The 14216-nt window shown below is 39.9% G+C and overlaps 1 protein-coding gene across 2 annotated transcripts; it reads left to right on the top strand.

Moving 5' to 3' along the window:
- Nucleotides 1-465: 465 nt before the first annotated feature.
- LOC146621208 (acyl-CoA dehydrogenase family member 11) lies at nt 466-9473 on the top strand. Of its 2 annotated transcripts, none has more exons than XM_085367280.1 (15): nt 466-530; nt 1680-1992; nt 3855-4078; nt 4187-4286; nt 5021-5138; nt 5347-5489; nt 5568-5720; nt 7200-7294; nt 7397-7496; nt 7574-7714; nt 7799-7891; nt 7971-8078; nt 8164-8335; nt 8734-8800; nt 8923-9473. In XM_085367280.1, exons 2-15 carry the CDS (start codon nt 1708-1710, stop codon nt 9032-9034), a joined length of 1911 nt encoding a protein of 636 aa, XP_085223406.1. In that variant the 5' UTR covers nt 466-530; nt 1680-1707; the 3' UTR covers nt 9035-9473. The 2 variants fall into 2 exon arrangements, with proteins under 2 accessions (XP_085223406.1, XP_085223407.1); XM_085367281.1 differs by having other exon boundaries at nt 480-530; nt 1684-1992.
- Nucleotides 9474-14216: the final 4743 nt, after the last annotated feature.

Below are 14216 nucleotides of genomic sequence, written 5' to 3'. Positions count from 1 at the left end.
GTTGTGGAAGCTGCTTGGCTAATAGTACACACAACAGAGTCCAGGTATCCACCAGTTTCTACCGTCGGCTTTTACTGAAAGCTCAGATGATTCATAAGAACACTTCCTACTAAAATCTTTCCTTTCCTGCCACCTGCTAGGAGGTGCAGAAGCTAGCGTTCATGAACTATAACAGGTTCATTGGCTTTAAAAAAAATTAACAATGAACGTAAACACTTTGTTTATTTTGAGTCATCTCGTCAACGCAGTTACAAAAAAACATAACTAAAAGGGATGTTTTATATAAGATAACCTTTATTAGTCCCACACATATTTATTTATATAAACATATCATACCCGATATTTTATCCTTTGTATACACTATAGATCCTTGATAGACGTGTTTGTCACCTGTGTGTTTGCGTGCTGTTTTTGTCGCTGCTGTAGCAGCAGGAGGTGCTACTTGAACCTTTAAACGAGGAGAGACTTTTATTTTGAAGGCGAAACTTAAGTTGCCGCCGTGAACGTGAACGCAGCTGGGAAAACGTTTGGTAAGATGACTGCTAGCAGCTATATCTTTGATATTTAGGAAGCTTTTAAGTTTCATTTGAAACTAATTCAGCGTTGTCTGTGTAAGCTTGCCCGTGAATAAAGCGCTCACAACTTTGTTGAACGTCATTGCTAACTGCTGTGTTGTTGTCGGGTTGGAGTGTGAAGAGTACGCGTTATGATAAAGGGTTTCAAGAAGAGGATAGCAAGTATATGCCTCTGTTTAATATTTAAATATATTTAAATAATATAAAGGAAACCCTGGAATACAAGCGGTAAGATAATATCTGCACAAAGGCAACGACGCAACCAGATGAACTTTGACCCATTTCTTTGGTTGTCAGTCTTCTCCATGGTCTGCAAGCCAGCTAGATAAATTTACATAAAGAAATAAGTATCAGCAATGGAGAAACAAAGAAGCTAATCCTATCTGGAATCAGTAAATCAGTAAAAATGCGCCTGTTTTCTGAGTAATAAGTAAAAACCAAATATACAGAAATTGCTTTCAGCTGAATGCTGTTCTGCCTCTGGGTGGACCAGGGGTGGTGCTAAAGGGCACTGGGGTGGCATTGCCCAGAGGGTGCCGTTGTCCTCTTTAATACTTCAATACAACTTGTCCTTGCCATTAGTTTATTGCTTCAAAGTAACTATTTGAGCTTAAATATTATTACATCCCGTGAATGCTACTGGTTTACATATTAATGGAAAATAATGATTTAATTTGAAAGATGGACTTCCCCTCTTGTACTTCACATTGGTTTGGTCCACTACTGTCGCTTACTTTGCAAACTCTAAACAAAGGATGTGTGAGACCCCCTTATTTATATCTAAAAATGACACCCATTAACAGTTTTATCCAGATTCATTTTTATTAGCTTGTTACCTTACTTCTTGTGCTTCAATGTGGCTTGTATTTTGTTATTACTGTATTTGCAGATAGATGTCTATGGAGAAGGAGGTCTGTGCAAATTAAAATTATTATAACTCACTTTTTTTTTTTTTTTTTTTTTTTTTTTTTTTACCTGATCCCAACTAGTTCTTGGACGCCACTCACCAGCCCCGTGCCACCCCATTTAAAAAAACTGAAACATTCCTGCCTTTATCTAAATGTCACCTGTCCCTGCTCTAATGGCATTGTGTTGACTCCCTAGTCAGACCTCAGACTGAAGGTATTGGGCCATGTCAGTGTCCTCAGCCCTCCTGAGCCGACGTGTAGCCGGAGGCTCCTGCAGGTTGTGGTGTGTCATTCCTTCACCTCGACCACTGATCCACGTCAGATCAGCTTCTGTAGCTGAGCCAGGCAGAAGAAGATCCAATGAAGAACAGCTGTGGGAGGCAGCAGGCTACCTGCCGTTCACCCGAGCCAGGATAGGGCCTTTCTTTCAGGAAAACCCAGTGCTGAAGAACCCATTTGTAGAAGATGCCTTGCTCAGAGGATATCTGAAGAGACACATACCCCAGGAGGTGAGCAGGGGTTACATGTTTTTCCCAAGAAAGGGTGTCATACTACCAGTTTTAGAGCAAGAACAACAGGCCCATTAAATAACAATGTCCATATTAGGTGTATATTACTATATTATAATGTGTTTTTTGTTGTTGTTGTTTTTTAATGTGCTCATAACTTGTTTTCTTTTTGAAAGAAGTGTTGGGTATATGCACAGTGTTACATATGTAGTGCATATTTTTCCTTAAGTTTTGTTGCACCAGCACAAATTCATTTTACACTCAACAAAAATATAAACGCAACACCTTTGTTACTGCTCCCATTCCCCATGGGATGGACGTAGAGACCTAAAATTCATTCCAGATACACAATATAACCATCCCTCCCAAACAGTGGTCACAAATCAGTCCAAATGTGTGGTAGTGGGCACATCTGCCATATTGAGATAATCCATCCCACCTCACAGGTGTGCCACATCAGGATGCTGATCTGACATCATGAGTAGTGCACAGGTGTACCTCAGACTGCCCACAACAAAAGGCCACCCTGGAATGTGCAGTTTTTTGCGCTATTGGGGGTCTGGGGACCCAGAACCGGTCAGTATCTGGTGTGACCACCATTTGCCTCATGCAGTGCAACACATCGTCGCATGGAGTCTATCAGATTGTCAATTGTGGCCTGTGGAATGTTGGTCCACTCCACTTCAATGGCTGTGCGAGGTTGTTGGATATTCGTGGGAACTGGTACACGCTGTCGTATACGCCGGTCAAGCACATCCCGAACATGCTCAATGGGTGACATGTCCGGTGAGTATGCTGGCCATGCAAGAACTGGGACATTCTCAGCTGCCATCTGCCCTGAACAATGTGAACCATGATTCATCCGTGAAGCGCACACCTCTCCAAAGTGCCAGACGCCATCGAATGTGAGCATTTGCCCACACAAGTCTGTTACGGCGACGAGCTGGAGTCAGGTCAAGACCCCGATGAGGACGACGGGCATGCAGTTGAGCGTCCCTGAGACGGTTTCTGACAGTTTGTGCAGAAATTGTTTGGTTGTGCAAACCAATTGTTCCAGCAGCTGTCTGGGTGGCTGGTCTCAGACGATCTTGGAGGTGAACCTGCTGGATGTGGAGGTCCTGGGCTGGTGTGGTTACACGAGGTCTGCGGTTGTGAGGCTGGTTGGATGTGCTGCCATATTCTCTGAAACGCCTGTGGAGACGGCTTATGGTTGAGAAATGAACATTCAATGCACGGGCGACAGATCTGGTTGACATTCCTGCTGTCAGCATGCCAATTGCACGCTCCCTCATTGCTTGTGGCATCTGTGGCATTTTGCTGTGAGACAAAACTGCACATTCCAGGGTGGCCTTTTGTTGTGGGCAGTCTGAGGTACACCTGTGCACTACTCATGATGTCAGATCAGCATCCTGATGTGGCACACCTGTGAGGTGGGATGGATTATCTCAATATAGCAGATGTGCCCACTACCACACATTTGGACTGATTTGTGACCCCTGTTTGGGAGGGATGGTTATATTGTGTATCTGGAATGAATTTTAGGTCTCTACGTCCATCCCATGGGGTATGGGAGCAGTAACAAAGGTGTTGCGTTTATATTTTTGTTGAGTGTATAAAAAGCAATAAGAGTTTGACTTTGGTCTTTGTTACTATTAAAAAGCCAGGGAGGAGCTGTCCTATCAGGTAAACAGGCTGAGATCTGTTTCATAAGGTCTGCGATATATTGTGTGTAATAATAAGCACCTTTAAAGACCCTCAAGGTCACCATACATTAGTACAAAATTTATATATACATGTATGTATATGTGTGTGTGTGTGTGTGTGTATTTGTGTGAATAGTATGTGTATAAATTTGTCTACAGGTGATTCTCTCAGACTTGTGTGCATTTGGAGAACACGTGGCAAAGGAGGTGGATGGCTGGGGTAGAGAGTGTGAGGTCAATCCTCCACGGTTGGTGCACTTTGATCCCTGGGGTCGCCGAGTGGATCACATTGTGACCTCCCATGCTTGGAAACGCATGAAAGACCTGTCAGCGCAGGAAGGACTCGTTGCCATTGGCTATGAGAGGTCATTTGGCGAGTGGAGGTTAGAAGACCGTTGCACTTCCTTTTTTCGGTTTAGCTCATGTGTCTTATTTCACTTCAGTAACGTGTTTTTGTCATCTTCCAAAAAGTGTATGTATGTGTTTCCTAGTCGTGTGTACCAGATGAGCAAGCTGTATCTTTTCTCTCCCTCATCTGGCCTCTACACCTGTCCTCTTGCTATGACCGACGGAGCTGCAAAAGTTATCCAGGTGTGTTTAAAGAAGTGAATAACATGACTAATACAGTGTCCTGTAAGCCAAACTGATTAGAACAACAGAACTAGTAATGGGATTTACCTCCAATCATTTAAAACTGAATTAAGTGAAGAATATTGTAGCCAATGTAGTTTAAAACATTGGCATTTTAAGAATATAAATTCATCGTCCTCCCATCCGTCAAACGCTACAGACAATTTCATGCTGAGACTAAAGGCTCAGAGACAGTTTCATCTCAAAAGTTATACAAGAATTTAATCAGTCCATCAAGTCACCCCAGTAAAATTGTTTTAACTGGCTGAGGAACCACATAATCATAGCCATATCTGGAACAGTTTGCACTATATGCATTTTGCACCCTATTTCCTTTTATATTGTATATTTGTATTATCTTTTATTGTGTTATTTATCTCTTTTATAGAGAGATTATATTTTTGCTGTTTATTTTCCTGTTTGTGTTAAGGAGAATTTGCCTTCCAATCAGTTTGCACAGTGTATGTTGATAATATTAATAAAAAAAAAAAGTAAAATGTGCCAGCTTTTGTTTAAAACAGCAGCATGTACTTGAGGGAACTGTATATTAGATTGATGAGCAACTGAATAAAACTCTATATTTTGCTGTTATGGCTGTATAGTAGTGAATGTACACATATTTTTGACTTGCTTACCCCAGTTCTGTTTTTCCTTGTAAGCACAGTGAATGATTGTTTGGATTTGTGTATGAGAAGTCCTTAGGTGTTTCGTGGCCAGTAGAAGACGCCTACAGTCGTTTGACCACCCGCCATCCAGAACGCTTCTGGACATCCGGACAGTGGATGACAGAGAGACAGGGAGGCTCTGATGTGGGTAAGTAGTGACACTGTTTTCTGCATTTATCAGTCCCAGATTCAATCTATAAATTAAGAGCTGCAGTACAACAGTGTTGTAATTCTGCTTTTCAAGGGATCAGATATCTGTGGAGGAGATTCTTTGTTTGCATACTTTTTTCCCGCTTTGTCATGCAGAACAAGAGTAACTGTTGTAATGCTTCATGAGTTGTTTTCATTGTCCTCAGCCAGCGGCACTGAGACGGTGGCTGTTCCACAAACAGATGGTTCCTACAAGCTCCACGGCTTCAAGTGGTTCACGTCTGCTACGGACGCAGACATGACTCTTACACTGGCCAGAGTGCAGGACAAAACCGGAGCAACCATACCAGTACTGCTGACATCGGTCACAAAGCATTGTCAATGAATTGTAGAGTGATATAATTGACTGCTGTTCTCTGTCCCACAGGGTAGCAAAGGTTTGTCTCTCTTCTATGCGGAGGTGAGTCGAGATGAGGATGGCCGATTGAGGGGTATTGAGGTTCAGCGACTGAAGGACAAGCTGGGGACACGCCAAATGCCGACTGCTGAGCTGCTGCTGGACGGCCTGCCAGCGCGCAGGGTCAGTTACACATGCTGGGTCATTGGATATAACAATTTATTGACAAACTATAGGCTTTGTCTCCTATCTGTGCAGATATGAGCAATTGCTTAAACACACACACACAAAAACAAGTTATGTGCAGCAATGATAAGCGGAACCATTCCTGCATTTGTGTGCTAGGTGGAAAAATTCACAGTGATTTTATTTGCCACTCCTCAGTAACAAAAAAGTACACACTGTGCTTTGTAAAAACACAAATCAACTTTTGTAGCACTTAACCCACTGAATCCTCAGAAACGTTTTGAGATGTGCAACTCATGAGAGTGCCAGCTGCTTGCAGCTCCAGCGGCAGCACTCGGGCAGGTAGCATTCAGTCAGCATGAGATGATGAGCTGTGAATGGCTGCAGCTAAATTAATATGAGAGAATCATTTAAAGCAAAACAAGCCCAGAAAAAACAGCAAACCAAAACAAGAAGTAGAGATCTGCATTCGTTGTTGGTAAGAACAGATTAATTTTTTCCTTTTACTACTTTGCCTCTAAAGTAGCATTGACTTGTCTCTGGCTCTTCTCCAGACACCAGGATGTTGTAAATTCTTTGATTCATGTAAGCCTCTTTGGATCAGGCTTGCTCCTGTGCAACCTGTGGATACCAATTGACATTGGGTTGTGGGGATTTTTGAGGTGGTGTCAATCCCTCGGATTCTTTGTTGTGCTTCTCGTGTAGGTTTCTGACTAGCGTTTGCAGTGTGGTGGGGGGCATTAAGGAACAAGCATGGTTGCGTGCCTGTCCTGCACAGAGCTTTGTGTTCAGTCACTTACATGTTGCATTTGTTTACTGTCAGCAGGAGGCATATTGTGACCAATATGTGGAACAGCTGGTCTGTTCTTGCTGTTGTTGGGCCTTCAGCTAGCTGCGGGGAAGACCAAAGTTACAACATAAAGAAAGCTGAAGTGAAACTGAGTGTTAAAAATAAGGAAAAGTGTCCACTGCAAACAATGACTGCGGTTCTCCTGCTGTTTTCTTTTGGTTGACTTTTCAATAATGTTTGCTCCCTTTCCTGTTCAGGCCCACTTTTTAAAAGCTCAGAATTGGACTCACTCATAGCGCTATATGTGTCAAGCTCATAATCTTGGCCTTTTTGGACTGTAACACAAGCACAGCTGTGTAGGGTGCATACACAGAACACTTAAGCATGGGGGACACGAGTGTGGTACCACAAATCCTGCATTACCCTGCTGGGGGAGAATTTTTACAGAAATTTGTCACAGTGTGATTACACTTTTGCTATATAACACATGGTTATATGGCAAAAGTGTAATTAATCACTGTGAGGGAAATCATCCAACATTTTTGTTTAAAGGTATGGACATTTTCAGGCAGTTTATGGTCCACTCCACCAACCTTCACTGTTAGAGAAACAAGACAAGCCATGTTCCTTGTAATTTTTTTTTCTATAATGTGTCCAAATCTTTGAAAACTTGTTTTCCTCAACAGCTCTCAGAGGAGGGGAGAGGTGTGTCCTCCATAGCTAATATGCTGACCATAACCAGGATCCACAACAGCGTCTCTGCAGCAGCCGCTATGAGAAGGCAGGACACCGCTCCTACTACCACACTTGAATCTGTGCTGATTTCTTAAAGCACAGCATGAGTAAGCTGGTTAAACATTTGTGTAACTGTGTGTCTTCACAGGGTGCTCCAGTTAGCTCGTGACTATGCCACTCGGCGCACTGCCTTTGGAAAGCTTCTTAAAGACCACCCACTGCACATGCAGACTCTTGCTAGAATGGAGGTAAGCTGGCAGGGGGTGAACAAACTCCACACAGTGTTTTCTGTCATGCTTCAGGACACATGCTTCTCACACTACAGATAGAGTCTCGAGGGGCCTTTCTTCTGGTGATGGATGTGTGTCGTCTGTTGGGCCGAGAAGAAAGTGGAGTGGCAACCGAGCACAATGCTCACCTTCTCCGGCTGCTCACTCCGGTCGTCAAACTGTACACTGGGAAGCAGGTGAACAGTTTGTGTGAATGCTAGCGTTAGCTGTTATTTGCCTGTTTTGATTGTCTGATTGTTTCAGTGTTGTGTTTGTCTCAGGCTGTGGCTGTGGTGTCGGAGGGTTTGGAAAGCTTTGGTGGCCAGGGATACATCGAGGATACTGGCTTGCCTGGAATACTCCGTGATGCACAGGTGAGTTTGATACTAGAGGTGTGATAGCTTGAGATTTACAAAAAAGAGTGAAAGACTAACTTATCTCTTCCTCTTCCAGGTTTTGAGCATATGGGAAGGTACCACAAATGTTTTGTCTCTGGATGTGCTGCGGTGTGTGGCTCGTAGCTCAGGGATGGTTCTTCATGCCTACTTCAGCCATACCAAGGTCAAAGCAAGTTTAATGAAAAAAATCTTCTTTGTGACTGAGCAGAACAAAAATGTGAAGTGCGCTTGTTTTCTTTGTGTTATAGTCTCTGCTGGCTGGCGCCTCCAGTGTTTCCTCATTGGCCCCAGCTGTGACAGCAGTGGGCGGAGCTCTTTGCGAGCTGGAAGAGTTTGTTCAGGTAGCAGCAACCAGAGCACCCAGCTACCTGGAGCTAGCAGCAAGAGACCTGGCATACAGCCTGGCTCGCATCTACACAGGTGTATACCACCCACACACACACACACACACACACACACACACACACACACACACACACACACACACACACACACACACACACACACCAGAGCTGCAGCTATGAGTTAATTTACAGGTTAGCTGATCAACATAAAAATAATTATAAATAATTTTAAGCGTAAGTCAAATATTCACTAAAATGTTTTCTGCTTTTTTTTTCAGCTTTTTGAGTTTGTAATTAAGTTATTAACTAAATCAGCATTTTGAAAACATAAGCTTAAGCTGACATCTTTCAGTCTAACAAACTTCTAAGTCAGTAATGTAATCAGTCAGCTGTACTGTTATCGTGGCCAAACATTCAAACAATAAACACATTTACCTCTATGCACCTTGTTATCATTCCCAACTCTGTTATCAGGAGCCCTTCTTATTGATCACGCATGTTGGAAAGGAGCTTCTCCATCTGACACCTATGCAGCTCTCAGGTAAAAAAAAAAAAAAAAAATGTAAATTTGCAGTTGTCTAAAATATTTTTTAAAAATGCACTATAATTTTGTTACTATTTATCATTGTTTTTTTGTCACTTTTTTTTTTTTTTTTTTCCCAGGTGGTGCGAACAGGACTTGTGTCCCGTGGCAAGGAACCAGAGAAGAGGTCACTATGATTCCAACACTTCACTTGATGCTGCTTTAGTCTTTGACCAGTCGATACAGGGCTGAAGAATCACTGAGTCACTGCTGAGCCCTGCGGTCTGTCTTAGTGACAAACAGATTTATTGTCTGCTATATTATTGTTTGTGTTTTTGTGGATGACTGAAATCATGTTTCATTAAAAATGAAATTCGGTCTTGAATAGGCATGTAAATAAAATGGAGAATGGGTTGTGTCTTCAGTATCAGAGTAAATACTGGACAGTAAATTGAAATGTGAATTCCCACAGTTAAATGTAGTTTTTTAAATAAAGGCAAATGATCAGCAGCCCAGAGATTAACTTCACATCATAAGCAAAACAGGCCCTGACTGACCAGGTTCATACACACTGCCTTACTGTACTGCTGGAAAACCTGCACATACATATTGATGTATAAACTTTAAAACAGTAAAAACTTGGCAGTTTTAACGCAATTTTCTGATATTCATTAAACTGTAGTGACTTGAACTGTGAGTTTACTGAGTCACTGTGCTTTTTATTTTCAAAAATGAACATTGCTCCATGTGATACACAGCAAAAACATAAAATAAACACCCAAACAATATCCAACACCCCTTTTTAAAATATGTTGATATATATCGAGGTGGGAGTGGGTGCGAAATGTTTTTTTTTCTAATGGCGATAAATACTTTTTACTCTGAAAACATATTGTTGCACTTGTTTTCTGTACAATTTTTTTTTGCAAATTTAGATGTTCAGTTCAGTTCAGTTCATTTTTATTTCAAACATTTCAAACATGTGCCTTCACAATCATTACAAAATATCATTCCATTATTTGTTTGAAAAGGAGTAGGCTGAAGTATTTACTTATTTGTCCCTACCCCCTCAAGTTTTACCTCTCATTCATTGAATTTTTTTTTGTCTTAAATTAAACAAACAACATATGAAACATATAAACATATGAAGTAAAACAAAACATAACATACATAAATCAAAAACAAGAAATTAGCAAGCCCCACCACAGTATAGTTTCTTTCATATGAAAAATACAGAATGTGTATATTTGCAGATACACAAGTTATGGAAAAACAACAAACCAAAACAAAACAAAAAAACAAAAAAAACAACCAAAAAAGAACCGCAACACCATTACCAGCAACATTACCATCCTGGGTTAACCCCGTTTTCTTCATTCTTATACTTATTTAAAATTAGGTTTTTATATTTTACTTTAAACTGTTTTATGTTTTGACTGTCTTTTATTTCTTCTGTTAGACTGTTCCATAATTTAACTCCTGCAATTGAGATAGACATTGTTCTTAAAGTTGTTCTAGCACTTTGTATTTTTAAATTCCATTTCCCTCTTAAGTTATACCCACCTTCTCTTTCTATGAACAATTTACAGATTTCTTTGGGAAGCAATTTATTTCTGACTTTATACATTATTTGCGCTGTTTTAAGCTTCACCAAGTCTTGGAATTTAATAGCTTGCATTTTGACAAAGAGTGCATTTGTATGGTCCCTGTACCCTACATTATTTATTAATCTAATGGCCCTTTTTTGTATTATAGTTATTGTTTGTGTGTTACTTTTGTATGTGTTTCCCCAGACCTCTACACAGTAGCTCATATATGGCAGTAGTAAAGCACAGTATAAAATGTGCAGTGCTTTCTGATCCAACATATGCTTTGCTTTTCCCAGGACGGCAATGCCCCGTGCCAATTTCCCCCGAACATAAGTAATGTGTGGCTTCCAACAGAGCTTGTGGTCAATGATCACCCCAAGAAATTTTATTTCATTTACTCTTTCTAAATATACATTGTCAACACATATTTCTACTTCGATGTTTTTCTTTTGGTTTCCAAACAACATAAATTTGGTTTTATCGAGATTCAATGATAATTTATTTATATCAAACCACTTCTTTAATATCGTTAATTCCTGTGTGATCATTTCCAAAACCTGTGGCAATTCCCCACCTGCACACAGTATATTTGTGTCATCTGCAAATATTACAAACTTTAAAATCTCCGATACTCTGCAGATATCATTTAAGTACATAATAAACATTTTTGGACCCAGTACTGAACCTTGAGGTACTCCACAAGCTATATCCATCAAATTAGATTTATATTCATTTATTTGTACATATTGTTGCCTATTCCCTACATAGCTTTTTAACCATTCCAAAACCACTCCCCTAAACCCGTACTTTTCCAGTTTTTTTAATAGAATTTCATGATTAACAGTATCAAACGCCTTCTTTAGATCTAAGAAAACTCCGAGCGCATACCTCTTATTATCCATACATTCCGTTATCTTTTCCATTAAATCTATCAGTGCCAAAGCTGTTGATCTGTTGTTTCTGAACCCATACTGACTATCTGTCATTAATTCATATTTTTCCACAAAACTGTCAAATCTTTTTATGAAGAGTTTTTCCAGTATCTTAGAGAACTGGGAGAGTATTGACACTGGTCTATAGTTTGTAAAATGATGTCTTTCACCGGTTTTGTAAATGGGAATAACTTTAGCAACTTTCATTTTTTGTGGAAAAACTCCTTTTTGAAACGACAAGTTGAATATATATTTTAATGGTTTTACGATACCATCAATAACTGTCTTTACCGTTACCATATCAATATCATTCCAGTCTGTACTGGTTTTGTTCTTAAGTCCTCTAACCATGTCATAAATCTCTTTCTCTTCCACTGCTCTTAAAAACATTGAGCTACTATTCCTTTCAATATTTTCACCAGTGTCCCTTTCTATTCCATCAACCTTTATTTCTTCTGCCAGTTTTGGCCCTATGTTTACGAAGAATTCATTAAAGCCATTTACTATCTCCTCCATGTTATTAATACTTCTTGTCCCTTCTATAAAGTACCCAGGGTAATCATTATTCCTTGATTCATTTTTGATTATTCTGTTTAATACATTCCATATATCTCTTGTGTTATCTTTATTGTGTTCTAACCTTTTAATGTAATACTCTCTTTTACAGGATCTCATTATATTAGTTAATTTATTTTTGTAAGTTTTATACTTCATTTCAGTTTCTATTGTTCTCTTTTTTATGAATTCTCGATATAAGGTATTCTTTTTTTTGCTGGCATTTTGTAGTCCTTTTGTCATCCATGGTCTTCCTGCATAGTTGTGTTTCCTATTGATTTCAATTACTGGGCAGTTTTTATCAAGTAATGTGTTAAATGTTCTTAAAAATCCTTCGTAAGCTTTATTAACTTCTGTTTGTTCATATACAATATTCCAATCTTGCTTTAAAAGTTCATTTCTAAGACAATTTAAGGTCTTCTCTGTTCTTATTCTTTTGTAAATAATCTTATGTCCATCGTTGTTCACTTTATAATGGCAATTATACGATGCAAAGACTGGTAAATGGTCACTTATATCATTGATTAACAGCCCACTTTTTATCTTTCCTTCTATTATATTTGTAAATATATTATCTAATAGAGTTGCACAATGAGATGTTATTCTGGTCGGTCTTGTTATCAGTGGAAATAAACCTATGCTGTACATGGAATCAATAAATTCTTCTGTACTCTTATTATGATTTGGATTCAATAAGTCAATATTAAAGTCCCCACAAATAAACATTCTTTTCTGATTTATATTTGTAAATAAGTCCTCCATATTATCCTTAAATATCTCAATCTTAGATCCTGGTGTTCTATATATACACAACTGACAATTAGGTTTTTCCTTTTTTCTATAATTATTTCCACTGATAAACATTCCATCACTCCATCAATAACAGTTGTCATTCTTCCCATTCTTTTGTACTTTAGGTTTTTATCAATGTAAAGTGCCACCCCACCTCCTTTCTTGTTGATCCTGTCTACATGAAGGAATTCATATCCATTTATTTTAAAGTCTTCTTCTTTTCCAGGAGTTATCCAGGTCTCCGATATGGCTATCACATTGAATGGCTGTTCAAACTGTGTTATGTAGTCTTTGATGGATTGAAAGTTTGCATATAAGCTTCGACTATTAAAGTGAACCATTGTTATACCCTGTTCTACCTTGAATTCCTTTTTAAGTTGCTCATTTGTATAATAATTGCATTCATTTGTCTTATTGTTAAAGAAATTACAATCAGGATCTATGTTGCTGTCATACATCAATGTCTTATTTTCAATATCTATATGAGTTGTTAGTTGAAAATTGTCAGACATCTGCGTTGGTTGTGCACTTGGACGGTCACATCATATTTAGCACTGCTTTGCATTTATCGGTTATATTTTTCTAGTTCCGTCATCTCTTTGATGACTAGAACCTTAGCCTGCTCTGGTGTTCCATTTAACTTAATGAATATTTTACAGTCTGACGTCCAAGTTGACTGTATTTTCTTCTGTTTTCTTAATATTCTTGCTTGTCTTGCAATGTCTGCATTTTTCTTGATTAGGTGTTCATTTAAATAAACATTTGTACCTTTTAGCTTTCTTCCTTGCTTGAGCAGTTCTTTTTTCTGTTTTCTATTAACAAAACAAATGATAATGGCAGGTATTTGATTTTTTCTCGGAAGAGGATGGCATCCCTCAATATTTTTACTGTCCATTTCTATACCTTTGCTTTTAAAGAAGGCCATTACCTGCTCTTCCAAAGAGCGTAGCTCTTGCTCGGGTGGCTCCCCTCTCTCTGCTGCTGCTACCCGTGCGTATGTCTGATGCTTGGTTTCCAGTCCTGTCACTATCACATCATTTACTCTTGAATATTGTTCCAGATCTGACACCCGTCCTTCCAGCATAGCAATCTTCTTGTCCTTTTCCTCGCTCTGCCTTCTTAGTTCTTTAATATCATCCATTAAATTGAGTATCAGTTTTTGTTGTTTTGAAATTGTTGTTATTTCTTCAGACATAAAGTTTAGGGATTTCTTTATGTCCTCCAGTTCCTCCTCATTAACGTTGCTCCTCTTAGGCGGCATCTTAACGCTCCTGGGCCTGGTGGAGCAGGAGGATCCTGGGCCTAGTGGCTGCTGGAAGAGCCTGGGCCTGGTGGCTGCTGGAGGATCCTGGGCCTGGTGGAGCAGGAGGATCCTGGGCCTAGTGGCTGCTGGAAGAGCCTGGGCCTGGTGGCTGCTGGAGGATCCTGGGCCTGGTGGAGCAGGAGGATCCTGGGCCTAGTGGCTGCTGGAAGAGCCTGGGCCTGGTGGCTGCTGGAAGAGCCTGGGCCTGGTGGCTGCTGGAAGAGCCTGGGCCTGGTGGCTGCTGCAGGATCCTGGGCCTGGTG

The sequence above is a fragment of the Diplotaxodon limnothrissa genome, linkage group LG12, assembly GCF_057381915.1.
Source record: "Diplotaxodon limnothrissa isolate DT_005_m linkage group LG12, D_limnothrissa_male_GT1.1, whole genome shotgun sequence".
In the NCBI taxonomy this organism is placed as follows: Eukaryota; Metazoa; Chordata; class Actinopteri; order Cichliformes; family Cichlidae; genus Diplotaxodon; species Diplotaxodon limnothrissa.
This window is presented reverse-complemented; position numbering and strand designations above follow the sequence as displayed.